Source organism: Theropithecus gelada, chromosome 16 (genome assembly GCF_003255815.1).
Source record: "Theropithecus gelada isolate Dixy chromosome 16, Tgel_1.0, whole genome shotgun sequence".
Classification (NCBI taxonomy): domain Eukaryota; kingdom Metazoa; phylum Chordata; class Mammalia; order Primates; family Cercopithecidae; genus Theropithecus; species Theropithecus gelada.
Window position 1 is genome coordinate 32,524,990 of NC_037684.1, and position 27,445 is coordinate 32,552,434.

Consider the following 27,445-nt stretch of genomic DNA (forward strand, 5'->3'; position numbering starts at 1 on the left):
TGACCTTAGCAAGGAGCCTCAAGGGATATTGGTAAGTTGGAGGCCAAGAGGCGCAACAAGCTTTTTAGAAGTTTGGCCAGTATAGGATAGGGGTGAGGGCTGGGAGAGAGTTCTTGGACGGGACCTGGGTCTGCAGCCCTTTGAGGTTCCAGGAACCCAGCCAAGGCCTGCACGGGGAAGGGTGTCTTCCTTAATCTCAGGGAGCAAGTCCTCTCAGCCCAGCCCAGCCTGCTTCCCATCAGAGGTCTAGATGGTCTTAGGAAAGTCATCCTTAACCCTTAACCTTTAACCTGGGGTGGAGCTGAAGGCTCAGAGTGGGAGAGTGCTCCCTCAACTCCCCACGATAAGCCCTACACTAGGAAGGGTTGCATGTCCAGGGCAAACCCTTGACCCTAATAGCTCATCACCTCCAATTCCCCAAGACCATGTACTCTGAATGAAAATGCATTTGTTCTCCAACTTCTCAGAGTCTTTAGTGGTCTGACAACCCAAGGTGAACAAATGGAATTGAGAAAAGGGCAAGAACAGTAGCACAGAACAATGTGAATATAGGTTACCTATGGAATCTTCAGGGAAGAGGAAGATAGTTCTAGGGAAAAAAGGCAAATTGGCTTCAAGCATTTTTATAGATCAAACCTGTTGGGTCACCCCTGTGAACTACATCACCTTCATTGATTCCAGTGACCAGACAGCAGTCAAACCTTTGTTTTTCACTTTATTATACAAAAAAGGGAAAACAAAACTTCCACAGTTGGCTTTAAGCATAGGCAGACACCTCTAAGCCACTCCCTCCCACCTCCCATGATACAAATTCAAGTTGTGGTTGTTGTTGAATCCTACAAAACACTCTTTAAATATTAGAAAAAAAGTTGGGGGTGGGGACGGGGGTCTTCCCACCCCAGCCATCCCATCCCAGTGCCAAAATGCACTCAAGAGTGACCTCTTACAGCACCAACACCCCCACCCTGACAGTCCTGTTTGTACTGTAAGAATTTTTCAATTTTTAAAACAGGAAAAAAAAAAAAGGGCCCCATTGCAAGTTGTTTTTAAATGAAAATACATTCCACTGAAACACAACAGTGTAGGGCAGCCAAATAGGAGACTGGGGTTCTTTGCAGGGCTCTTGGGAAGAAATAGAACCTATAAACCCCTTTACTTAATTCCAGGATTAGGACAAAGGAAGGGGAATGGGAGTGGAGAGTAACCCCCCAGACCTCCCCACCCCCAGCACCAAGGTCCAAGGCGAAGCAGAGACCGTCTGCCTGCCTTTGGGAGAGGGACCCACCAGCCTCTATGGGGCCAGGGCCTTTCACCATTCCTGCCCCACTTCTGCAGCGAAGTTCCCGCTCTTCCCCCATTCCTTGGCTTTCATTCAGAGGGGGAAGGTGGAAAAGCACCAAGCCCCAATTTAATAGGTCATTGACATGATCATAAAAAAAAAAGAACCCTCCAAATTTAGTCAACAAAAAAGTAAGAACTACAGATATAAGGTGACTTGGCTTATTAAGAGGAATAAGGTACCAAAAAATTTGGGAAATGGCTGGGAAGAATTAGAGACAGCTGAGAAGCAGCTTTTGCAGACTTCTTGCCCAGCTGTGGGGTTGGGGGAGGAGGGAGCAGACCTGAGAAATTAAAGGAAATAGGGGGTGGTGGGAGGATTTAAGGAAAGCTGGAGGGATGTGTAAGATAGGAGCTCCCAGCACATTTCTTGAAGCCCAGGTTCTGGGCCTAGGGTGGCCAGGCTTGGCCCCTCAGATGAGCAGGGGAGGCCTTTTCCACCAAATACAAGCTTTAAGCTTCACACCATCTTGCCTGTCTTTCCGGAAGCCTTCCTGCTGGACAATGGAGACCAGCAGCTCGGATGCATGTGACCCTGGCAGAGGGAGCCTGGTCTGGGAAGCATCCTAGAGTGGCTTCGGCACACTCCCCCAGTGGAATCAGAGACTGGGCAAAACAGAGGAGGTGGAGAATGGGATAGCCTCAGTCTGCTCCCACCAGGGTCAACATCTCCCGGCTCTCACCGACCCTTTTTCCAGATTCACAACAAACTGATGTGGGCTCTAGGACAGACCCCCTTACACACACACACACTCTCTTTTGCACACATCCACAGCTGCACCCATGCTATGTACAGGAACACACATACACATACTCTCTTCCACACACATCAAGACCATTTTTAAAAGGTTCCAAACCTACCCCTAAACCCTCCCTCTCCCAGAAATGACAACAGAGACGGCAGCCGAGATCGGTAGGAAACGTCTCGTTGACAGCTCAGAGCTTAAAAAAAAATATATACACATATATAAAAAACACTTCTGCCCCCTCCCCCATGAATGGGTCCAGGCAGCTCCTTCCTGCAGGGGGCAGGGGAGAGGGCCACCAGGGCAGCGCCTGTTTTCTCGAAGGCACCAGCCCTCCTCTCCCCACATTCCCTGCCTCCAGTTCCAATGCAGGGGTCCAGGTGGCAGGCCCCTCTGGGAAGGAATGCGTCTTCCCCAAGCTTCCACCCCACCTTGGATTGGGCCGCAGGTGTGGAGGGCCTCGTCGAACTCTTTGGGACCCCCCCACCCCCACTCTCCGGTACACTGTCCATGCCGGAACTGCAAGTGCAGAGAAGTCGGTGGGGTGGGCCAGGCTGGTCCGGTGCTGGCTTAGTCTGATGGTTGCTGTCCCTGGAGGAGGACCCCCAAGGGCTGATGTCTCTGAGGCTGCAGAGTCCTGGCCTGGGCTCCTCCAGCCCCCTACCCCCACCGTATTTTTTTTTTTTTTTTAAAAAGAAAGAAAGAAAGTGGGGGATGCCAGGGGGGCAGGGGACAGAACATGGGGGAGAAACAAAGGTGGTCAGTTGGGGAGGGGAGCTCCTGGGCTCTCCCTGGCTGCCCTGGGGTGGGGCTGAGCCTCAGTTGGAGTCAGAGTCTGAGGAGTCCCCTGAGGAGGAGGAGCTGGAGCTGCTGCCCTCGGACTCGTTGTCTTCATCCTCATCGTCATCCTCGTCGTCATCTTCGTCCTCATCATCCTCTTCATTCTGGGGGGTGAGAAAGGATGTGGAGAGTCATCAGGTGACCATCCTGGCAGGAATCCCCTCCCCTCCCACTGTGCCCTGTCTGCCCCACCTCATCCCCATCCTCGCTCTCGTCCTCGCTGCTGGACTCGGAGGAGTCGCCGCCATCTTCAGAGGAGTCCCCATTCTCATCATCTTCCTCTTCTTCATCCTCATCCTCATCATCCTCATCCTCTTCATCATCCTCCTCGGACTCCTTGGAGGGACAGAGGCACATCAGTGGTCTCTGGTCTCTGCCCAGCCATTCCAGGCAGTCCCACCCGCCCCATGCCCCTGCATCTGGGAGGGGCTTCTTACCGACTTGGACTGCAGAGTAGTCCGGCTGGATTTGGGGTTTGGGCCTCGCAGCTTGGTCATGCTCTTACGTTTCTGCAGGATGGGGACACGAAGGTGGCAGCCGTGAGTTCCAGACACCCCTGAATCCCCCCACCCCTACCCCACTGCTGCTCTGCTCCCAGACTCACGTTGGAGATGTACTCTTTATATGCTGCACGGTCCTGGGGAGACAGGCTCTGGGGGAGACAGAGGTGGCAAGGGTTGGAATATAGCCAACTACTGCTGACTGAGCATGCTGGCCCAGTGCTAGGCAGTGGGCTGAGCATTTATATATCATCACCCCATCTTATCCCTCCCAGGCTCCCTAGATTTTAGGTCTCTGCAGAGAGCCCCTGTGATCTGAGAACACGGCTCCAATTTTTTTTTGAAACAGGGTCTTGCTCTGTGTCCTGTGTCACCCAGGCTGGAGTGCAGTGGCACAATCTCAGCTCACGACTTGGCCTTCTCAGGCTCAAGTGAGCCTTCCAACTCAGCCTCCAGAGTAGCTGGGACTACAGGTGTGTACCACCACACCATGCTACCTTATAATCATTTTTGTAGAGACAGCAGTCTCACTATGTTGCCCAGGATGGTCTTGAACTCCTGGCCTCAAGTGATCCTTCATACCTTGGGCTCCCAAAGTGCTAGGATTACAGGCGTGAGCCACTGCACTGGCCCAAGCTCTAGTATTTCTGCTTCTGATGCCCAGAGTCCTTCTATAAACCACTAAGACTGTTGGTTTTCACATTCACCCTATTGCTCTACACAAATGGAAGCTCCTATCAGAGTCTTCCTCACTCTTCCTCACTCCAAAGAAGTGCCCCTGTGATGAGTCAGCCTGGCATCATCAACCACACCCCAACATCAAACCCTTGAGCCACTGATGAGGCAGTGGGGCTCGCCAAGCTCCTGAAACAGCAAATCCCCACAATCTTCCTGGGTCCTTGGCCAATCTGCCTTGGTGAGTGGGAAGGACACAGGTGATTCCCTCCACTTTTCAGATCTGACTACTCACCCAAAGCACAGAGGGGAAGCACAAAGGCCAGCAGTCTAGGAGAGGTCCCATGGTCCCAGATAGGGGAGGAAAAGGCAGTCTGATTTGGATTCTTCAACTTACTGTGTGACCTTGGACAAGTTACTTAACCTCTCTGAGCCTTGGTTTCCTTATTTTTAAAAGGGTGATAGTGGCTGGGGACGGTGGCTCAAGCCTGTAATCCTAGTGCTTTGGGAGGCCAAGGTGGGCGGATCACATGAGGTCAGAAGTTCAAGACCAGCCTGCCCAACATACGGTGAAACCCCATCTCTACTAAAAATACAAAAATTAGCCAGGTGTGGTGGTGTGGTGCATGTCTGTAGCCCCAGCTACTCTGGAGCTGTGGAAGGAGGATCGCTTGAACCTGGGAGGTGGAGGTTGCAGTGAGCCGAGATCACACCACTGTACTCCAGCCTGTGCAAGAGAGCAAGACTCTGTCTCAAAATATAAAAATAAAAGGGTGATAGTAACCGTTATCCTGCAGGATTGCGAGGGCATGGAATGAAATCATGAATGAGACCAGCCAGCACAAGTGGGTGGGTGGGCCAGGCTGGGCTGGTGCTGGCTTAGTCTGATGCCTCCCTGTTCCTTTCAAGGGCCCCTTGCTCTCTCACCTTGACCCAGAGGTCCAGATGCACCTTGTACTGCTTTTGCTGCTCCTCAGCCAGCTTTTTGTAGTGCTCCTTCTGGCTCTGGGAGATGCGCTGCCAGCGGCTGCCTATTTCCACCATGCGCTCCTTCAGCGGCAGGTGGTTCAGCTCCCCATTGGACAGCAGCTCCTGGGAGAACTTCTGGTAACCGTTCCTGGAAGGTGGGGGTGGTACAAGGAGGGTCAGGACCCCAACAAAGCAGCCCTCCAGCCCTGACCCTCCCCCACCTCCAGGGCAGGCTCCAGCCCCCAGGCTCACATGGGAGGCTTCTTGGGTTCTCCCTGGAATTTCATCTTCTTAGAAGAATTTGTAGCAGCTGGAGGTGCCCGCATCTCACTCAGCTCTCTCTGGAGGGAGAAAGGTCACACTCACCCCCCAGTCCCACCACCAAAATACTGTTGCCTTCTGCCCCATGCCATCAGCACCTTAGCTGGCTGTCTTTTTCTGTGCTGGGGAGGAGGAGAAACAGGTAGAGCTAGTGAGCAACCTCCTAACAGCTCACATCTGTAGCAGGCACCACAGTTTACAAGTGCTTTCACAACTGCTCGTGTCCCCCGAGTCAGCCTGGAGGCTAGCAATGTCACCCCCACCTTACTGATGAGAGACAGGGGTTCAGAGAAGGAAGCTGAGGCTTGCTGAGGGTCACAGACCAAGGCTGGGCCTTCTTGCTCAGAGAGGCTCACCCAAAGGGGAGTGCTCGAGCTTTCAACAAATGGGGTGGCCCCAGCCCCATTCCTACCTCGTATCGCTTTTGGTCTTCGGCTGCCTTCTTAATCCACATCAGTTTCTCCTTCTTTTCCATGTTATTCCAGGTCATTTCCATGGCTTTCAAGGCCTTCACCCGGTCATTCTGGGGACCAATAAGGGTATCAGCCGTGGGAGGGGTCACCCGGGGCTGGAGGCTGCAGTACTACCTCTTCCCACCCGTCACCTTGAAGCGGGCCAGGTAGTCGCCGATGACACTCTGTTGCCAGATCTCCTCAGCTCTCTTGGGAGACTCGGGCAGCTTGCCCCGTTCTTCGCGCTCCCCGCCGCCGGGCTTCCTCTCCGACTGAGCCTTGAGCGCCGCCTCCCGGGCCTTGTACTTGGCCTGCGGGAATGGCCCGGGCGTCAGCCTTCCACCCACCCCCAGGGGGCGCGCGCTCCCCGCGCAGCAGCTCAGGCGCACCCGCCAGCAGGCAGAGGCGTGGGCTGGTGCAGATGTCTCCCGCCTGGGGCTCGCCCCCGCCTGGCCCGCAGCGCTCAGCTGACAGCTTCCCGCCTTCCGGCTGCTGGGCGCCGGCCCCACGTCCCAGCCCAGGCACCGCGTGGCTCAGGCTGGCTGAGATGGCCAGGGGCGAGGTGGCGCGGCCCGCCAAGGGGAGGAGGGGGCCCTGGCAGCCCCGCTGAGGGCACGGCGCTCCGCCAGGCAGCCTGACCTTCTTCTTCTCAGACAGGTCGTTCCACATTCGGGCCAGCAGGCGGGTCAGCTCGCTCTCGGAGAGCTCAGGCCGCTCCTCCTGCAGCTGCCGCCGCTTCTCCTCCGAGAAGATGAACATGGCCGACACGGGCCGCTTGGGCTTCTCGGAGCCGCCCTGTCCAGGTGCAGAGGGTCGGGGTCCGTGGTGCTGCCAGGGAGCCCAGTCTTGCCCACCCCCGCCTGCGCGGCCGCACCCTCTGCCCACCTTGCCCCCTTCCTGGGCTGGCTTCTTGGAGGCGGGGCTGGTGGCCTGCTTCTTGTTGATGTTCAGCATCTTCTCCTCCCCCAGGACCCGCTGCTGCTCCTCCTCAGGCAGGCTCTGGAGAGGAAAGAGGGGCACAGGGCTCACGAGGGCTCTGCCTGCCAAGCCCCAGTCCTCTCTGCCCACTGCCCTACCGGAGGAACACTTACCTCCAGGAAACGGAGCAGCTCCACCTCGTAATCTTTCTTTTTCTGGGAAAGTGAGTGGAGTCAGGATCATTCTGGTGACAGTGTCACCACAGACCCTGCAGTACTCGGAGGACAGTGACCTTCAGTGGGCCTCTAGAGCCTGGGTGTGGGCTGGACTCCCTGCCTGGATGGGCTCAGTTGCTAAGCCCAGCCCAGCCCCACACCGAATTGGAGGCAAGTACCCAAGGCACACGCCACCAGGGACTGACTAGCCCAAGGTGGGATCAGATCTCATGCTTCAAAACCCCAAGGCAGGGTGGCCCCTGCCACAGCTCACCTGGTCACACTTCTTGTGATAGGCGTCCTTCTCCTTCTGGGACAGCAGCTTCCACTGCTGGCTGCACAGCACCATGCGCTCCGTGCTGGGCACGTCCTTCATGTTGGCCATGAGCTCTGCGCAGTACAGCGAGTAGCTGTTCCTATCAGAGCCATGGGGAGAGAGGCGCAGCCCGTGAGCGAGCAGGACAGCAGGCCGCCTCACCCGTAGAGCCCAGCCCAACTTCCCAGCTGCCCACTCGCCCACCCACCCCAGGGCAGCACTCACGGAGGTGGCTTAGTGGGTCGCCCATCAAACTTGTCCTTGAGCTGGCGTTCAGCTTTGGTGAGGGTGGACTTGGTGATGCCCTCCTCACTGATGTTCAGCTCTGGGTGCTTCTGGATATAGTCTCTCATGATCTCCTGCAGAGCCAGGTGGGGGGATGGAGGGCAATGGGGTGTGGGGTTAGCTGCGGCAGGGGCACGGGGAGAGCCGCTGGGGAGGGCAGGCAGGGAGCAAAGCTGGGGATGGCTGCGCGTCAATGGTGTCACATGAGACGTGGTGCCCTGCCCTGCCCTAGCCTGAGATCTCATAGGGGTGGGGGGTGGGGAAGGTAGGGGCAGAGGTGAGGGGCCCAGAAGGCCCCTCCCTCAACAGAGGATGGGGAGTGACACCTCCCGCAGAGTGCGGTGGCCACGGAGTCGGAGGGCAGAGGCTCGTGAAGAGCCGGACAGGGAGGAGCGCAGCGGAAGCCTAACCTCGTACTCCTTCCGCTGCTCCAGGGCCTTATGAATCCATTTCAGCCTCTTTTTGTCCGAGAGCTGAGACCACTGCTTCCCCAGGGAGTCCTTCACCTCCTTCGTAGTGGCCTGCAAACCAAAAGCCGTCAGACACGCACAGGCAGCCAGGGGCAGGGGGAGGGGGAGGGGGGAAGGGGGCACAGAGGCCCCCGCCCCCTCAGGCCATGGGAGGTCACATCAGTGTCCCCCACAGGCCAGGAGGGGAAGGCGGAGAGGCGGCAATCCCGCCTAGGTGCAAGGGGACTGGCTCATACACGCACGCACGCACGCACACGCTCGCACGCCAGCTGGCCCGGGCCCTGTCCATGCAGCCCACCCCTGGGGAGGGGCCTCCTCTCCTGCTCCCCTGCACCGTGCCCGGCCGACCTGGTGCGGCTCCCCCCTGGCCACCGCCGTGCATCCTCCACCCCCAGCCCTTGGCCGGACACTCACATCTGGCCGCACTTTGAGATACACCTTCTTCTCGTGGGTGTACCACAGCTGCTGGGGGGTTTTGGGCTTCTCTGGGATGTCCGATTTCTTGGCATTCTGGATTAGGTCGGGGTGATCCTCCCTAGCCAGGACATGGGGAGCAAGGATCAGCAGGGGACGCTGCCAGGGCAGACCCAAGCTAGCTGCCCCACCCACCAAGCCTCCTGGGCCTTTCAGCTGGGGCTCAGTGGGACAGTGGCTGCCTGCCTGTCCCTGCCCCTGAGCATGACACACTAGGGCTCACATGTGACCCATCCTCTTCCATGCCTCAGAGATGGCAAACTCCAGGCTCTGGCCAGGGTTAGCCTATTCTGCTGCCCCCAGTTCCCCATAGCCCTCCTCTGGGCTCCACTGCCTTACCTGAATCGGGCCAAGTTTCGCTCGAACTCCTGTTTCTCTCTCTGGAAGTCCTGAATATATTTCATCTGGGGGGAGGAGGGGATAGGGTCACCCAGGACCCAAGGGTATCTTGCCCTAAGCTATGAAGGCTACCCAGGCCCCTCCTCGCTGGCTCTTCTGCCTCCCACGCTGTGATGCAGGGAGTGGAGGCTGGTGCCCTGCCCGCCTCCCGGCGGGACTCACCACAGAGCAGACCTGCTGGCTTCTACCACAGATGGTGGGAGCTGCAGGGGCTGCCCAGACACTGAATCCTATATCCTATTCTCTCCTTCTGAGCAAGAGTCCCAGAAGGGGGCCATGGCATTACCCACAGTCACACAGTGCGTGGTGGCAGCGCTGAGGCTCCCCCACTCGTTTCTCCAATACCACAGAACTCTCACAGTGGAGTCGGGTGCAGGCCTTGCTCCCTCTTCTCACTGTCTGAGGCAGCTGACATTAGTCTGGCCCCTTGGAGGTGGCCTCTACATAGGGCCAGGGCTGGGCTGAGTCCTATTTCCAAGGCATGAGGGGAGATTGTGTGGAGGGGAACCCAGAGTAAGTTCTTCCAATACAAGTCACAGCCAGCTGCCCTGCACCTTCCCGCCCATTTCTGACACCATTACCTTCTTCCCTTTCTCTAGGATCCCAGCTATCTGTCCCCTCCAGCCCTCCCTCCCTCAGCCCACTCATTCTCTCCCACCACTTGGCTTCCCTTCCCTTCATCACCCCCTTTTTGGCCTCCCCACTGCCTTCCCACCCTCACCTCACTCCCTCCCTGCATCTTTCCCCACTTCTGCAGTCTCCCTCTTGTTCCTCCTTTCCAATGTGTCTCTTTCTCTTCATCAACCTCCTCTCTTGGCTGCCACGCAATGTCCATCTCTTCTTTCATCCTCGCAGGCTCACAAGAGTGGCACTGGCAGGTGCCAGGTGCTCATGGCAATTGAGCCCAACCCGCCTCTTATAGAAGCACCAGACAGAGAGAGGCAGTGCTCCTTTCCCATAGTTCCCACAGAAAACCAGAAGCAGAGCTCAGCCTCCTCTTCTCCAATCTCAGTCCTCCTCAGACAAAACAGTTTTAGAGCTGGAGAACACCACACAGACCTGGCTCACCTCACATAAGGACCAGGCCCAGAGAAGTAAAATGACTTACCAAAGGCCCCATACACAGCGATTCAGTGGCAGAGCCAGGAGAACAGGCCCAAGTCTTGTGCACCCCAGGACAGCACCTCATCCACTCTACCAGTTTCTTCTGGCCTTCCCTGACTCTGACTCTAGAGCTTGGCCTCTCCCTCCCATCCCATGAGTGTTTGGGTGTGTGCAGTCAACTGTCCAACATCCTTATCAAAAGAGTCAACAACAGTTCCAGCAATCCATACCCCTGCTCTGCTTGGGCAGTGGTTGCAGACAGCTGGCTTTTTTGGGTACAGCACCAAGGGCATGTCAGTCTGCAGCCAGGGCATGCCAACCAGGAAAAAGGGCTACTAATAGCATAGCGGCGGCTGGTGCCACCTTTTGAGAACTGGCTGTGTATGGCTTTGTTTCCTCTCCAAGCAGATGTGCTCCTTGTCTTTCCCGCTGCCCTCCCCATCTATCCCTGGCTCTGTCTCCTTGTCCAGTGTCTCTTGTGTCCCCTGTCCCCATGCCATCTTCCTCATGTCCCATCTGCAGGGCTCCTCCAATGTTTTGCTGCCTTTCTCCTGGAGGGACCTCCTGAGCTCTGTGCTGCAGTCCTGCCTGGGAGGCTTGGGCAACCCTCCAACCAGGGTTAATGCTTTGATGGTCTGGGATAGTGCCCGACCTCTACAAGGAACAGTATGAGGCCAGGAGGGACAATGTGTGTCCTTGAGTGAACATGTGTGTGTGGAGAAGGAAGTGCACTTCACAGGTGGACATGGCAGTAACAGCACTGGACTGGGACTCTGGGGCACTAAATCCTGCTCTAGTATCAATAGTTGTGTCACCTGGGACACTTAACCCTCCTGCACCTCAGTTCCTTGCCCACAAAACTGGGATAACCTTTTCCTGGGGTTACCTTTATGAAGACATCGCAAGTATCAGATGAGACCATGATGGGAAACGTCATAGAGAGTGAAGAAGTGCTGCGCAGCCTAACAGTGAGGATGGGTGTATGGGGGAGAGAGCCTGATGAAACAGAATGCTGTGGGTTTTCTGTAGGGGGAAAGGTTGGTCTGAGCATCTGCTGTCTGAGCATCTGTGGTGGTGCCTGTGCCTCAACACGTGTGGGCCGAGGAAGGGGCGATCAGGTGTGCCTGCCCAGGACCTACTCTGCTGTGCTGACTCACCCTCGTCCCTGATGCCAGGTCTCTCCAAGGCCTACCTCCAACCGACCCACACCACACCAGCTGCTCCCAGCCTCTCCCCTCCTCCCACCTTAACTCTCCTCCCCCCACCTTCTTCTTCTCCGGAAGCTCCTTGTATTTCTTGGACAGAATCTTGGTTAGGTCCAGGTTGCTCATCTCAGGGTGGAGTTTCGCATACTTGGCCCGCTTCTCCATGAAGAAGCGGAAATAAGGGGTCAGGGGCTTCTTTGGGAAGTCTGGGTGTTTCTGGAAGAAGGGACAAGGAACAAGGACACAATGGAGGTCAAATACCATCCGTTCTTTGGATCTTTCCTCCCCTACCCCTCATGCTCCTCCTCCTAGTAACTCACCTTCAGTTTTTTGCCTTTGTAAGGATTTTTAACATGTTCCTGAGCATCGAGGATCAATTCTGTCAATGTACGGAACTTCCTCACCTGAAAGAAGAGGGGCGGGAGGAAGGGGAAGTTGGGAAAAGGAAAATGCCACACAGTAGCATACCCCCATCTTATAACGGGTCTCTTCTACTCTTTACTAGACTAAATTTACCAAAGAAGAGCAGAGGCCAACAGCCAAATGAAGCAGACTAAATTTACCAAAGAAGAGCAGAGGCCAACAGCCAAATGAAGCAGGCACCCTGACACCCAGGCACTGGCCCATGCCTACCACAGAGGCCCAGGCAGTCAGTACACACCAAAGGCCAGCAACAAGGGGACTACCTGACCTCAACCTGGTTGTCCATGCCAGCACCTCCTTCAATCTCAGCATGTTAGCACCTCTGTCAATCTCAGCACAGCTCAGGCTGTTCGGCTCAAGACCACCCAGATAGAAAGTGGCATAACTTTAAGCCAGTGCTGTCAACCGTGCCACCTCCCAAAATGCAAAGGGGCAGGTAGAGAGCTAACGGGCGACCACATGAACGCCTCTCCTGGTCTCTTTCCTTCCTGTTTACAGCCTGTTTCACTTCCCCTACCACGGCTGAGGAGGGGGTAATGTTTGTATATGTATGTGTGTGTGTCAGAAAGGGGGGATCAGTTACCTCGTTAGAAATCTCCACCCATTTGAGCTTGCACATGTCTCCAGAAAAGTCCTTAAATGCAACTTTTTCCCAGTCCATATGTGATTCGGTGGTTTTGAATTTGGAGCTGTCATTGGATGGAAGGTTGTTCTTCATGCATTCCAGCAAAGTCAGCATGTCTTCCTGGGACCAACGGTCTGGTGAAGGGTAACAGAGGCCATCATGCCTGGCTCATGCTATCCCCCAAATCTGTTCCCCAGTTCTTGAGTGCTCAACTCTTCCTCCCTAGGGCATCCCAGCCCCTGGTTGCTTCCCATCTGAAGGCAGAGACAAGATATGGCTCAGCCCTAAGGAAACTGTGGCCACACTGGATGAGGGCAGGGACTCCAGTCCAGACCATGCTATACCTAGAAAGCCAGGCTCAAACTCAAGTCTGGCTTGCTTCAAAGCTATTATCATTTCTACTGTGCCAAGCTGCAACAGGCAGCTATTTGCTGTAAGGGGAAGAGGGGTGGAAATGAAGGTACAGTGATTCAGGACTTTGTGGGAAATGAGATAGCTTGTCAGAGGAGGGAAGCAAGGAGGCAATGTATCTAAATGTGCTGCCAAGTTCAAGTTCTGAGTGGATATTCTAAATGTGCAAGGACTGAGGATGGGGTGTGGGCAGTAAGGAAAATTCATGCAGATGTCTCTCCTGCACAGCTGGAAACCAATGTTAGAGATACCCACTATCCCCTAGCCCCTCAAGGCAGATCAAGGGAGAATTTCTGGCAAATAAGAAAAAAGAAACAGAAACAGAAGCAGGATACCGGGCAACTCTGAGGCAAAGTAGGCAGGTGCACAAAAGCTCTCAGGGCCCTGATCCAGGGAGAACCCCCAGAATTACAAGCTGTCTTGTCAGCCCAACTCCCCAGGGAAGCAAGACCAGGTTTGGACCAGTTATTTTCAGCCACTGAAATGCAACCCCAGAGAGCTCTAGGCCTCTGTGGATGGGCTGGGAGAATAGTCACCTAAGGCCAGAAGTCAAAAGGGCTCTCCATTTTCATTTGCATCTCGTAACCTAGGCCAGGGATTCTGCAGAATGGGCCACAAGGACCCATAATCCCCTCTCCCCTCAATGTCCCACAAGCATGGCCAGCTGCCCAGCTCCATCCTACCCTCCACCCCCATCCAAACTGGATCACTGCTGAATGAGGCAGAGATCTAGTTGAGTACATATATCCCATGGCTTGGGGCCTCAAACCACCACAACAGCCCTCTTCTCCACCTGCCTCTACAAAAGCCTCATGGTCTTCCTAAAAAGCCTGAGAAGCCTTCCCTAACCGCTTCCTGACCCTTCCTCTACAGTCATCATTCCTCCCATTCCAGGACACTGGGCTGGGACACACTTAAGGCTGAATGCAAACCCCAGAAGGCACGCCTCCTCTAACATAGGGTGTGAGGGACAGGGAGAGAGGGGAGGTAAGCCACTCCAGGCCAAAAAATTTGGATTCAGCCAAACCAATCAAGTGTGGGAGATGCTTGATTCATAAGTACTCAAGGCACTTTCTCCCCCAATTCAGTGTATGCAGACTGGAAAAGCCCTTGAAGAAGGCAGTGTGCCCCACAGCCACGAGGCAAAGAGGGTTTAAGTTTCAGAGGGCTGGGAGTGGATGCCCCTACCTTGGCCTTTGGGGGCGGCCATTTCCAGGTCTGTGGGGCAGTCGGCTTCTCCGTTCATCCTCCAGCTGTCCAGCCACCTCCTCGGTCGTGCTGGCCGGGCAACCCGGGGTCAAAGCCACCTCACCCTTTGGAAGACATACAAGTTCCCACTCAGGAAGGCTAAGAGGTGAACGACTTTCTAACCCTCCCCGCCCAGAGTAAAGGTGGGCAGGTCCACGCTCTCAGAGATCCAGCCATAACCTTATCAGACTTAAGGGGTCTCTGGGAGGGAGAGTACGCCCCTCCTCTTCTTCCTGACCCCCCTCCCCCAGCCCCTGCGGCCCGGCTCCGCGGCGCGCGCCCTCCCCTGCCCACGCGAGGGCCTGCTCCCAGCTCCCGCGTGCAGCGAGCGCCCGCCCTCCGCCCCCCTTCCCCAACCCCAGGCAAAAAAAAAAAAAAAAAAAAAATCTCCTCCTCCTCTGAGCGCCCGCCCCGGGGAGGCCCCAGGCTGGAGGGCGGGGGAAGAGGAAGGGCGGGTAAAGGGCGCGCGCGGCCACGGAAGCGGGCACGCGCCCCAGTCTCCTCCTCCCGCCTCCCCCCAGCCGGTTCCCCCCGCCTCCGCAACCCGGCGGGGACCCGGACGCAGCGCAGCCGCCGCCAGCCCCGGAGCGCAGCGGCCGCACCGCCCCCGGGGACCGGATCCGGATTCCCGCCGCTCCCCCCTCCCGGGCTCCCTTCGCCGTCCCCGCCCGCACAGGCGGGCGAGCAGCCGGAGAGAAGCGGCCTAGCCTGCCCCCCGCCCCCGAGCCACCCACCCCGGCCAGAGGCGCCGCCACCACCCAGCCACCCCGACGCGCACGGAGGAGCCCGGCACAGAGGCGCGACCGCGGCGGGAACCGCCGCCTCCTCCCCCGAGCCTGCGGCCCAGCCCCGCCGGCGCCCCCGCCCCGGCCTCCGGGGAGCCGAGCCAAGGAGAGGGCGGGAGGACGGCGGCCGGGAGGCGGGGGCGCAGCGCTCACCGGCCCCGCCGCCCCCTCCGGCGGCCGGGGAGAACTGCGCCTGCCGGATCCGAGAAGCGCGGGCTCCTCCGCCAGCGGCCGTGGCTCGGCTCAGGCCTCGCTTCCTGCCTTCCCCTCCCCCGGCTCTCGGCGTCCTCCCAAGTGCCCTGGTCTGCTCGCGCCCGGTCCCCTGCTCGGTGGTCGCTCCGGGTCCCTGCTGGGCGCCCACCGCAACCCGCGGTTCGCTCCCTGCTCTCCGGCCCCGAACCCAGCGCGCGTCCTCAGCCGCCTCGGTTACCCGGCGCAGCGCGGCCTCCGGGCTTCCCGCTCCGGCGGCTCCCTCCCCGGCTCTGAGTGGCGGCGCCCTCCCCCGCTCGGCCGGGCACAGCCGCAGCTCCCTCCCGCGGCGGCAGCGGCTCCTCCTCCGGGCGAGGCGGCGGCGCTGGGGCGGCGGCTGCTGCTGCTGTGGCGGCGGCGGCGGCGGCTGTGGCTGCTGCCTGCTGCTCCTCGCGGCGAAAAGCACAAAGCACAGCGCCCTCCGCCTGCAGGCAGCCCGCCCGCCGCCGGCCCCGGCCTCAGCTCGCACACCCCCCGCCGCCGCCGCAGCCTCAGCCGCCGGAGCGGGGAGGAGGAGGGAGAAGGGAGGAGGAGGAGCGGGAGGGGGGGCGGGAGAAGCGGGGCAGCGAGCGCGTCCTTCCCCGTAGAGCGCACACCGACCCCCGGGGAGCGAGCGCCAGCCCGCCCGCCTCGCCGGCTCCGCTCCCTCCCACAGCCTGCCCGGGCGGGCTCCGCGGGGGGCAGCTGGGAGGAGGGGCGGGAGCTGGGGGGACCCGGGCGGCCGAGGCGGAGGGAAGGAAGGAGGGGAGGGGGGTGGTGGTGGTGCTGGTGCTGGTGGCGGCGGCGGCTGCTGCTGCTGCTGCTGCCGCCGCCGCCGCCGGGGAAGGGGGGGGGCCGGGGCAGGGAGACACGCAGCCGCCCGGATGGCGGCGGGGCTCGGAGCCGGGGCGGGCGGGCGCCGAGAGCGACCTCGCCAGACCCGCGGGGGAACTAGCAGGCTTTGCCGGCGCGGGAGGGAGGGCCGAGGCGCGGCCGCGGAGAGGGTGCCCGGAGGGGCCTCTGGCGGCCAGGAAGGCTTGGGGGGCGCCCACAGCCCTGCTCCGGAGCTCTCCCCCAAGTCCTCCCAGCTCAGACTGGGGCTTCCAGGCCAGCTCTCTCCCGCCTCCCGGAGCGAGCGGTCCGCGCCCACCCTCATCCCCCGGAGCGTGGCCACTGGTTTGGGGCGCACGCACGCCGATCGCGGCGTCCAGCTTCGGCGCCTACCTCGCGATCTTCTCATTGCCGAACGGTACATAGGAAACTTTAAAAAAACCCAAAACCGAAAATCTCTGCATTAAAAAAAAAAAAATCCCCGTTGCTCTTTACACCCCGGAAACGGCGAGGGAACGACGGGCTCCGGCGGAGGGGCCGCTGTGGGAGCCGGTTCAATCCAGCCCGGCATGGCTCCCCAGGCCTGCCCGGGCGCATGGAGATCGGTGCCGCCGCCACTCGTAGCAACCCCTCTCCCCCGAAATCCGCGGCGCCCGGGCTCACTTACCGAGCGTGTGGATGGGAGCGCAGGCCGGGGGCACCTGGGAGCACGGCGGGCGGAACAGCCGAGCCGCAGCTCCGCTGCAGCCGACGCCGGGGCAGCGAGTCGCCAGACAAAGCCCGAGATGGCGAAGCGGAGCGACGGCTAATGGCGAGCCCCACGCGCCGCGCTCCGCCCGCCCCGCTCCGCCCGCCCGCCCGCCTCGGCGCAGCGCAGCGCCGCTCCGAGCGCTTGCCCGTCAGAGCCGCCTCGGCGCCGCCGCCTCCCGGGCCACCCCGGCCTCGCCTGGCCCCTCCGCCTCCTCCGGGCGGCTCAGCCTCACCCCTTCCCTCCCACTGCTTTAGGGGTTGCACAAAAAAAAATTTTTTTTTTAAGTAAAATGGTTTTCTTCCTTTTTTTTCTTTTTTCCTTTTTTGCAGGGCGGGCGTGTTGAGACTTTTGGATCTTTCTGCCCGCAGCTCGCACTCACCTGCGGAGCCGCCGGGAGGGCTAGGGGTGGGGGCGCGCGGGGCTGGAGCCGGCGAGCGCGGGTTGAAAGCCAGCCAAGCTCTGCAGCGCCCGACCCGGGCGTGTACGCCGCCGCCAGTCCCCGCAGAGAAATCGTCCTCCTACCCCCGCCTCCATCGCTCTGCGTTTCTCTTCCAATCAGCCGGTCGCTTGGTGGCTCCTCCATTCTCCGGCCAAGCCCAGCTGCCTAGAGCGAGCTCCACTCCTCCATCTGTTCGCCGGGGTCCTCGCTCCCCTGCCGGGGCCGGCGAGGCGGCGTGAGGCCGGAGGGGGATTTGCAAGGAAACCTGCCTGCTTCCCGCTCCCATTGCTCCATCCCCGCTGCCTCCTGCCTCCTGGTTCTCTCCTGCGTCTTTCCAACTCTCCCCTGTCGCCACTGGTGTGTGTCTGAGTGTGTGCGCGGTTTTTTTTTTTTTTTTTTTTTTATTGCTCTTTGCTTTTGCAACCCTGAAGCAAAAGGGAGGGGGGGTAGTTACAGGGGAAAAAAAAAAGCGAGAAAGAAGCTCTTAGATTTGCAACACATCGGAAAACCGAGGGAGCACCCCGCCTTATCCGATCTCCATGCTCCGCGAGGGCCTTCCGGGTTTTAAAAGGACGAGCTTATCAATGTCCCCCTCTTCGCTGGGTTTAGGATCCGAGGAGTCCGAGCAAAAAGTTCTCCCCCTGGGTCGTAGTGAGGGGTGTCAGGGTGGGAGTTGCGGGGATTTTTCAAGAAGAAGCGGCTATCCTTCCTACCCCGGCGTCGGTCACTGGGCGGGGGTAGGGGAAAGAGCAAAATCCCACTGGGTTTGCGCGAGGGATCTTCTGGGGTCGAGGCGGGGGAGGGAGTCGGAACCGGGAGACACCACTTGGCGCATCTCCCCCTCGGTCTATACCTCCTGTCTTTTGCCAGCTCCCCCTTTAATTTTTTTTCTCTCCTTTAATCTAATTTCTTCCAACTCCACCTTTGTTGTTACCGGCGTCACGCCCGGACCAGCCAATCCCCGCCACGCAATCAGCTTGTCAAAAAGCCTCGGCCGGCCCTGGGAAAGCAGGCCGCAGGCGCTGCCCCCCGGCGGCGGCGGGCAGCCGCGAGGGGAGCCCAGCACCGGGTTCTTGCTGCTCCGGGCGGCAGCGGAGCAGCCTCCGACGAGACGTCTCCCGGTTCACTAAACAGCAGGCCGGGGATGAAAGGCCTGGACGGGGTCCACCACCCACCCTCCCACTACCATGGCTGTGGTTGTCTGTCTTTGCCTCCCCTTTTCAGAGGAAAGGTTATCAGGACAGGACGCAGGGAGCCAGAAGACTATCTGAAGGAAGCCTGCTTCCAGCAGGCCCAGCCTCCAGCCACCGCTTCTGGGGCAGCGCCATTGCTCCTGGCTCTCAGGCTGCCAGTCTCCCACACCGAGGCTCTACTGCCCGCATCTCGGCCAGCTGGATCACCCAGCCCCTTTCGACTCTCCCCTGGCATGCAGCCTTCTCCTCCACTCGGCCTGCCTCTTTGCTGCTGTAATTCCTCTTGTCTCCTGGGAGAAATGAGATTGTTTTCCCAGGACTTCCAGATCCCACTTCTGTCACGTTTCACAAACAGGGAGGAAGCCCTGTCAAGATCTGGTGTGTCCTGTTTTTGTTTGTTTGTTTGTTTGTTTTTGGGGGCACTGGCATGTAGGAGAGGCGGATTTACCACTCGTAGATTAATTTCAGCTTCTAGGCCCCTAACTTTCAGGACCTGCCCAAGACCCTGAACTTAATTTTGTTTTCATCTTTTTTTTTTTTGTCAAAAGAGCCACCGACCACCTACCCCTCACCCCGCAATTGCACATGTTTCTGGCCTTACAAACCCAGATTGGCCCTTGGAATATACACAGGGCAATTTGTGTAGGATCACACTGCACTAAAAGTGAGGCATGGTGGGCTAGGCGTACTGGCTCACACCTGTAATCCCAGCACTTTGGGAGACCGAGACAGGAGGTCTTAAGTGATTAAGCCCAGGAGTTCGAGATCAGCTTAGACAACATAGCAAGACCCTGCCTCTACAAACACACACACACCCTATTATGATACGTTAAAAAAAAAAAAAAAAAAAAAGGAAAAGTGAGGCATAGAACTGACTATTGTTTTGACTAGGAAAGAGCAAAGGGTTTGGAATCCAAAGTTTCAGCTTCCCCACCTTCTTAATAGTGTGTGAATCTGAGTGTCTTATTAACTTTCCCTGGTCCCAGTTTCCATATCTGTAAAGTTAGAATAGCAATCCTATTTACTTTGCTTCTCTCACCAGGGATCAGAAGGTCAAATGAGATGATGTATGTAAAAGTCCTCCACAGATGGCACTTGCCACATTACAGTGAGAGAACCTGAGACCCCCCCCCACCAACAACGTTCCAAATCTTCCACAAGCAGATCTGGAGTCCAGGTGTCCTGGCTCCTGGCCCCGAACTTTTTGGCTGGACCAAGGGGCTTTTTGGTAAAATGCTTTGGAATAAAACAGGATGAACATGAATCATAAGAATGAGTATTTATTGATTCCTTGGGCAGCAAAAACTATGGCTGGCACCCTTCCCACTTGGAAACCAATTGGCTTGTTTTACATCTATTTCATCTGTGGTGAGGTCAGGAGTCCAAGACTTGGGCTAAGGGCCAGAGTATGAGGGAATCTGCCCTTGTCCCTTTTTCTTTGCCCCCTTTCCTAGTTCATCTCCCTCCCCACCCTCCAGCCTTCCGGCATGTGCCTTGAAGCAGAGCGCTGGCACTCAATAACCCTAGCCCAGGCTGGTGACAAAGCAGGATCCTAGCTACACAATTTCCACTTGGCCTCAGCATTTCCCCAGGTTGCCAGCATCCAAGCACCAGCTTATATAAAACCCCCAGAGTGCCTGGAATGCGTTAACCAAAGTGTGGTACTTAAATTCCCGGTCTACAGGGAGTAATTTTAGATGGTATACCAATATTTTCAGATTTATATATTTTAATATGTATTGGAAATGTTCTGTTTTTAAATATTTATTTAAGATGGTAGAAAGACACACGTGTTTGGGCCGAGAATGTTACTGTCCCTTGTTACTTTTTTTTTTTTTGAGACAGAATTTGACTTACCGCAACCCCCGCCTCAAGTGATTCTCCTGCCTCCGCCTCCCGCGTAGCTGGAATTACAGGCATGCGCCACCACACCTGGCTAATTTTGTAGTTTTAGTAGAGATGGGGTTTCTCCATGTTGGTCAGGCTGGTCTTGAACTCCCGACCTCAGGGGATCTGCCCACCTTGGCCTCCCAATGTGCTGGGATTGCAGAAGACTGTGCCCGGCCTGTCCCTTTTTTTTTTTTTTTTGAGTCTCGTTCTGTTGCCCAGGCTGGAGTGCAGTGGTGCAATCTTGGCTCACTACAAGGTCCGCCTCCTGGGTTCACACCATTCTCCTGCCTCAGCCTCCCAAGTAGCTGGGACTACAGGCGCCCGCCACCACACCCGGCTAATTTTTTGTATTTTTAGTAGAGACAGGGTTTCACTGTGTTAGCCAGGATGATCTCGATCTCCTGACCTCGTGATCTGCCCGCCTCAGCCTCCCAAAGTGCTAGGATTACAGGCGTGAGCCACCGCGCCCAGCCCCCTTGTTATTTTTTTTATTGCTGTGTAAATTAGAGATAGTAAAGTACACACACTTTAAGTATACAACTTTTTTTTTTTTTCTTTTTTGAGATTGAGCTTTGCTCTTGTCACCCAGACTGGAGTGCAATGGCACGATCTTGGCTCACTGCAACCTCTACCTCCCTGGTTCTAGCAATTCTGCCTCCGCCTCCTGAGTAGCTGGGATTAGAGGCATGCACCACCACACCCAGCTAATTTTTTTTGTATTTTTATTTATTTTATTCTATTTTTAGTTATTCTTTTTAGATTGAGTCTCACTCTGTTACCCAGGCTGGAGTGCAGTGGCACGATCTCAGATCACTGCAACCTCTGCCTCCCAGGTTCAGGCGATTCTCCTGTCTCAGCCTCCTGAGTAGCTGGGATTACAGGCGACCACCACAATGCCCGGCTAATTTTTGTATTTTTAGTAAAGATCGAGTTTCGTCATGTTGGCCAGACTGATTTCGAACCCCTCACCTCAGGTGATCTGCCTGTATCAGCCTCCTAAAGTGCTGGGATTATAGGCAGGAGCCACCCAAACCAGCCTAAGTATACAGCTTGATGAACTTTTAGGTATGTGTATTTAGTATCATATTACATATATGCATACCATGTAACCAGCACCCAGGTCAAAATATCAAATATTTCTAGTACTTCGCAAGTTTTTTTTTGAGATGGAGTCTCGCTCTGTTACTCAGGCAGGAGTGCAGTGGTGCCATCTCAGCTCACTGCAAGCTCCACCTCCCGAGATCACGCCATTCTCCTACCTTAGCCTCCCAAGTAGCTGGGACTACAGGCGCCCGCCACCACGACCGGTTAATTTTTTCTTTTTCTTTTTTCTTTTTTTTTTGTATTTTTAGTAGAGATGGGGTTTCACCATGTTATAGCCAGGATGGTCTTGATCTCCTGACCTCGTGATCTGCCCACCTCGGCCTCCCAAAGTGCTGGGATTATAGGCATGAGCCACCGTGCCTAGTGCATTTAGCAAGTTTACTCAGTCAGTATTCCCCTCCAAATGTGATCACTGTTCTGAGCTCTATCACCATTATCACCATAGATCAGTTTTGCCTGTTTTTGTAGTATTTCCATTGTATAAATATACCACAATTTATCCATTCTACATTTATTTATTTATTTTAAAGATGAAGTCTTGCTATGTTGCCCTGACTGGTCTTGAACTCTTGAACTCCTGGTTTTTGTTTTTGTTTTTTTTTGAGACAAAGTTTTGCTCTTGTCCAGGCTAGAGTGCAATGGCATGATCTTGGCTCACTGCAACCTCTGCCTCCCGGGTTCAAGCGATTCTCCTGCCTCAGCCTCCCAAGTAGCTGGGATTACAGGCATGAGCCACCACACTTGGCTAATTTTGTATTTTCAGTAGAGACGGGGTCTCTCCATGTTGGTCAGGCTGGTCTTGAACTCCCGACCTCAGGTGATCTGCCCGCCTCAGCCTCCCAAAGTGCTGGGATTATAGGCATGAGCCACTGTGCCCGGACTTGTTTTTTTCTTGAGACAGAGTCTTGCTCTGTCACCCAGGCTGTAGTACAGTGGTGTGATCTCGGCTCACTGTAACCTCCACCTCCCAGGCTCAAGCCATTCTCATGCCTCAGCCTCCCAAGTAGCTGGGACTACAGACCTGCACCACCATGCCTGGCCAATGTTTTGTATTTTTAGTAGAGACTGGATTTCATCATGTTACCCAGGCTGGTCTTGAACTCCTGAGCTCAGGCAATCCGCCTGCCTCCACCTCCCAAACTGCTAGGATTACAGGCGTGAGCCACCGCACCCAACCATAAGTTCAAATTAATTAAAATTAAATAAAATGGAAAATTCAGTTCCTCAGTCACATTTGCCATATATCAAGTGCTCCATGGCTGTATGTGTCTAGTGGCTACCTTACTGGATAGTAGAGATATAGAACATTTTCTAGGCCGGGTGCAGTGGTTCATGCCTGTAATCCCAGCACTTTGAGAGACTGAGGCGGGTGGATCACCAGAGGTCAGGAGTTCGAGATCAGCCTGGCCAACAGGGTGAAACCCTATCTGTACTAAAAATACAAAAATTAGCCTGGCGTGGTGGCAAGCACCTGTAATCCCAGCTACTCGGCAGGCTGAGGCAAGAGAATCACTTGAACCCGGGAGGCGGAGGTTGCAGTGAGTTGAGATCCCACCACTGTACTCTAGCCTGGGCGACACAGCAAGACTCTGTCTCAAAAAAAAAAAAAAAAAGAAAGAATAGAGTGTGGTGATTTGGGGTACATGGTGTGAGGGGATGGCAGGATATGAAGGAAAGGGTAACTGAGTAGAGCTCTTGGAGGTAAAACTCACAAAAATGTAGGGCCGCCTCTGACCTACTCCACCTGCAATTTTTATTTTTAATTTTTTAATTTTTAATTTTTAGAAGAAATATGGACTTTAATGAAGAGTTTTCCCTTTGGTACAAGTGAGACCCATGGAAACATCCGAACAACAATAAAAGGAGGCCTTTATCCACAAGGGCTAAAGAGAAAGCCCGGCTTGCTGTTGTGTGGCCATTCCAGGCCTAGGCAGGGCTGGACCTGTAGAAGGTACTCAGGAACTGCAGGTTTTGCATTTCCCCTTTGTGAAACGAACATGCATTCCCGCAAACTTCTGCCTCCCAGCCTCGTTGTAAGAGGCCCAAGTTTTTCTAGTCCTAGCTGGAAATCAATTTCATCTGCCTCAGGTCTCTGATATAAATAATAATGCTGCTGATCCCTGTTACCTCACAGGCCTGGGCAACGAAAATGCTGAGAGCTGTAAAAGGTCTTGGAAAATTCAAAAAGGTGATGTATAAATGTAATAATTGATTATCATTTTGTGCTGAAGAATAAGCCATGGAAAACAAAATTAGGAAAGTAAGTCCATATCCCTAAAATGTATGCATATAGAATTTTAAAAGAATGCAGTTCTTGCAGATGGTATTCAGGCATGGTCTACTGCTTTAGAGTCTCAATGCCCTTTTTCCCGCCTCCACAAAACCCACCTGGGAGAGTTTACTGCACAGGAAGCCCAAATTCAGTCACCCCACCCCTCCTTTCTCAGAAAGGGAGGCAGGGCAGAGGCTCCAGGAGGAAGGGCTACATTTTGGCTGTAGAGTACAATAGGCATGCATCATGGGAGGGTGGGGTTTATGAAATGTGTATACAGACTCCTTGGATTGAGGGGCCCCGGCCAGGAGGCACTGAGCAAGGGAGGGATCCATCTTCCCCCTGGCTGGGAGCGGGGCTCTGGGGCAATCTCTAAGGGTTGCATATCCCCAGGGAGAGGGGATAGCTGCCACTCCTGCCTCTGTTCTCCCAACCCAAACCAGAGAGGGTGCTGAGCAAGGAGAAAACAGGGTCCCAGAAGCCAAGAAGGTGTCAGCATCCCTGTCATTGAACTCAGGGACCCATGAACTCTTTTTTTTTTGAGACGGAATCTTGCTCTGTCGCCCAGGCGGGAGTGCAATGGTACAATATTGGCTCACTGCACCCTCCACCTCTCGGGTTCAAGGGATTCTCCTGCCTCAGCCTCCTTAGTAACTAGGATTATAGGTGCACACCACCACACCCAGCTAATTTTGTATTTTTAGTAGAGGCGGGGTTTCACCATGTTGGCCAGACTGGTCTTGAACTCCTGACCTGAAGTGATCCACCCGCCTTGGCCTCCCAAAGTGCTGAGATTACAGCGTGAGCCACCACATCTGGCATGAACTGTTTGCATAAAATGTCTTCAGACCTAGGAGATGGTCAAAGGCACAAAGTTTAAACATGGGGTGGGGGTTGTGGAGGGGGTACAACACAGAGCTCAGGGGTGTGATTTGTTCCCCCTTGCCCAGAAGGGTGACTGCTCCACTGGGCCTATCACCACAGGACATTTTCCATGACAAGCACTCACCTTCTTGGGGAAGGGGCATCAGATTGGCACAGGAAAGGCCTAGGTAAGGGGCCACTCTGTTCATTAATACTTCGGTGATTAATGTTTGGGGAGAAGCAGGATTCTCCCCCAGGCTTCTGACTCAAACTGTCTCACTTAGCTGGATACTAAACCCGGTGTCCACACTACTCTCAGCTCTGACACAAGGCCAAACCCACAAAACACTCCCAAATGGGGTCCCCAGAGTTAGGGAATAGGGTGGAATCTTCTGGAAGAGAGTGCTGGGGCAGATCACAGTTTCGGCTCCACAGGTTGCTATAGATACAGTTCACTGCCTGCAGAGATGATGTGCCAGTGATTGTCCATGTGGTAGCTGATGAGGTGACTGACACTCTCTCTTTTTATTTATTTTTATTTTTATTTTTATTTTTTTGAGACAGAGTCTCTCTCTGTTGCCCAGGCTGGAGTGTAATGGCACTATCTCGGTTCACTGCAAGCTCCGCCTCCCGGGTTTACGCCATTCTCCTGCCTCAGCCTCCTGAGTAGCTGGGACTACAGGTGCCTGCCACCATGCCCAGCTAATTTTTTTGTATTTTTAGTAGAGACGGGGTTCCACGTTGTTAGCCAGGATGGTCTCGATCTCCTGACCTCGTGATCCACCCGCCTTGGCCTCCCAAAGTGCTGGGGCTGACACTCTCAAAGCAGTGATCCTTTGTCCAAACCAGTCCTTCAGGGTCCACCAGTAGCAGATGCTTGGGCTGCCCACTCTGCAAGCCAGTAAGCACATACTGGCCTTGGTCGTGCTCTCCTGCACCAGGAAGTCCCCGTGGAGCTGTGGCAATGCCTCAGCCTCTTGCTGGCTCAGCTTCCCATGGAACCAGGGCTCCCCTTGGAGCTGCTCAGCCACAGACACCGCTGGGGAGGGGGAGGCACCCAAAGAGCATCGTTAAAGGGCTTCATGTCAAAGAGGTCCCAGGGTGCGCTGCCACTGATGGCAGGATGGGGGGCCCAGTACCACCTTCTTCTTGCTGGACCTTGTCTGGGTTCTGGATGTTGACACAGGAGGGATCACTAGAGATCTCTCTGCCTGCTGGACAGGGTGGTGGAGGTAGCATCTGTTTGTGGACTTCTGGATCTCCCCCAGCAGGCTGTCCCACAGGCAGTGTAGCTCCCAAGTGGCTGGGGGACCAGACACTGGGTGGAGTGGGTCAAGCAGCCTCTGAAGCGGCTCCTTCCCGAAGCCTCATGTCTACCAACTCCCCAGGAGGAGGTTCCTTCCCTGGGACGTCATTGTAGTGCTAATGGTCAGGTGGCTCTTCCTCCTCCTCCTCCTCATCCCAAGCTGATCCATCAAAGCCAGCCATCCTGTCATGGGGGTGACCAGTTGGGGTGGGTTCCTGAGGTATTGTTTGAAGCACAACTCAAAGGCCTGGTCAATGGTGCTGATGACATCCTGGGAAGGCCTTTGGGACACTCCAGAATGTGGCAGGCTCTCTGATTCACAGGGTCTTTGGCAACATAGGCAACATCCTCAGTTGTTTCCTGTTGGCAGTCTGTGGCCATGAAGTTGAGGCTACTGGTGGAAACCGTGAGAGTGATTGGCATTCCAGCAAATTTCAGGTTACTCCTTCCCAGGATAGAGCTGAGCAGGCAGCTACAGGGCTTTCTCCTCCTTGTCACCCTCTTAGCACCGGGCACAGCATCACACACCAGACTGATGGCCTGCCTCCCTGAGTGACCTGAGTTGGGTGTTGAAGTCGAGGGCACGCATTGATTGCGGGACCTCCATATAGCCCGTGGAAGTGAGCCTGGGCCATTAGCATCCTCTGCTACAACAGCTGTGGATTGGAGCTAGCAAAATGAGGACGGGAAGGAAGTGGTCTCAGTGGATGCAGAGCAGGGCCAAGAGGAAGAGCAAAGCAGGGCCTCATGGAGTCTCCGCATCGCACTGCGGGCCGATTTGGTTCCAGATTACACCACTGCCTGCTTAGGTCACCACTCCAACTTTCTCCTCTGGCCCTGCCTCCCTATAGAAACTTTATTATACTCACTTCCGGCCTCAATAACCCCTGACCCTCACCCCCTGGGGTTTTTAACTTTCAGAGTTGCTCACATTAAGCCTACAGCAATTTGTCCATTACACTTCAGGTTTTCCTACAGTGGCACTGGTTCCTGTGGAGGTTGCTGCTTGTGAATTTCTGCTCCCATAAACTGTGATTCTCAGGCTGGGCATCGTGGCTCATGCCTGTAATCCCGACACTTTGGGAGGCTGAGGCAGGAGTATTGCTTGAGCCCAGGAATTTGAGACCAGCCTGGACAACACAGGGAGACCTCATCTCTACCAAAAATTGAAAAATTAGCTGGGTGTGGTGGCTCGTGTTTGTAGTCCCAACTATTAGAGAGGCTGAGACAGAAGAATTGCTTGAGCCCGGGTATTTGAGGCTGCAGTGAGCTATCATTGTGCCACTATACTCCAGACAGAGCAAGAGCCTGTCTAAGAAAAAAATTGTGATTTTATCTGACTGGCTCACCAATTTAGGGCACAACAATTTGCTGTGTGACCCCACTTCTCTGATGGACCTAACAAGAGTTGATTTTTCAGTTTTTTCAGCTTTTTACTTGTTTGAATGTAGAGGTGATTTCCAAGCTCTTTACGTGTTAGACTGGAAATTTTCCTTCTTGGTTTTTTTTTTTTTTTTTTTTTTTTAAAGAGGAAGTCTTGCTATGTTGCCCAGGCTGATCTTGAACCCCTGGGCTCATAATCCCAACTCCAAAGTGTTGGGATTACAGGCGTGAGCCACCTTGCCCGGTCGAAATCCTCTATTTCATTTTGAGTGAATTTGGCTGTTTGTGTCTTTCACTCTGTTTAAAAAATTATATAGGGGCTGGGTGTGGTAGCGCATGCCTATAATCCTAGCAATTTGGGAGGCCAAGGCAGCAGGATTGCTTGAGCCTGGGAGTTTGAGACCAGTCTGGGCAACATAGCAAGACCCAGTCTCTACAGAAAATACAAAAATTAGCCGAGGATAG

The 27,445-nt window shown here is 55.4% G+C and overlaps 1 protein-coding gene and 1 pseudogene across 6 annotated transcripts; both read right to left on the minus strand.

Moving 5' to 3' along the window:
• Positions 1 to 702: 702 nt before the first annotated feature.
• Positions 703 to 17,335, minus strand: UBTF (upstream binding transcription factor). Of its 6 annotated transcripts, none has more exons than XM_025361056.1 (21): positions 16,909 to 17,335; positions 13,875 to 13,999; positions 12,234 to 12,409; positions 11,548 to 11,631; positions 11,288 to 11,443; positions 8,859 to 8,923; positions 8,460 to 8,580; positions 7,986 to 8,096; positions 7,516 to 7,649; positions 7,249 to 7,390; positions 6,933 to 6,974; positions 6,727 to 6,840; positions 6,481 to 6,636; positions 5,994 to 6,152; positions 5,802 to 5,912; positions 5,321 to 5,409; positions 5,027 to 5,216; positions 3,529 to 3,576; positions 3,362 to 3,433; positions 3,117 to 3,260; positions 703 to 3,028 (listed from the first exon to the last, which is right to left on the minus strand). In XM_025361056.1, exons 2-21 carry the CDS (start codon positions 13,930 to 13,932, stop codon positions 2,903 to 2,905), a joined length of 2,298 nt encoding a protein of 765 aa, XP_025216841.1. In that variant the 5' UTR covers positions 13,933 to 13,999; positions 16,909 to 17,335; the 3' UTR covers positions 703 to 2,902. The 6 variants fall into 6 exon arrangements, with proteins under 6 accessions (XP_025216841.1, XP_025216839.1, XP_025216840.1 ...); XM_025361054.1 differs by lacking the exon at positions 16,909 to 17,335 and adding an exon at positions 16,446 to 16,630; XM_025361055.1 differs by lacking the exon at positions 16,909 to 17,335 and adding an exon at positions 15,150 to 15,372.
• A 7,371-nt stretch (positions 17,336 to 24,706) lies between these two features.
• LOC112609881 lies at positions 24,707 to 26,204 on the minus strand (annotated as a pseudogene).
• Between the last annotated feature and the right edge of the window lie 1,241 nt (positions 26,205 to 27,445).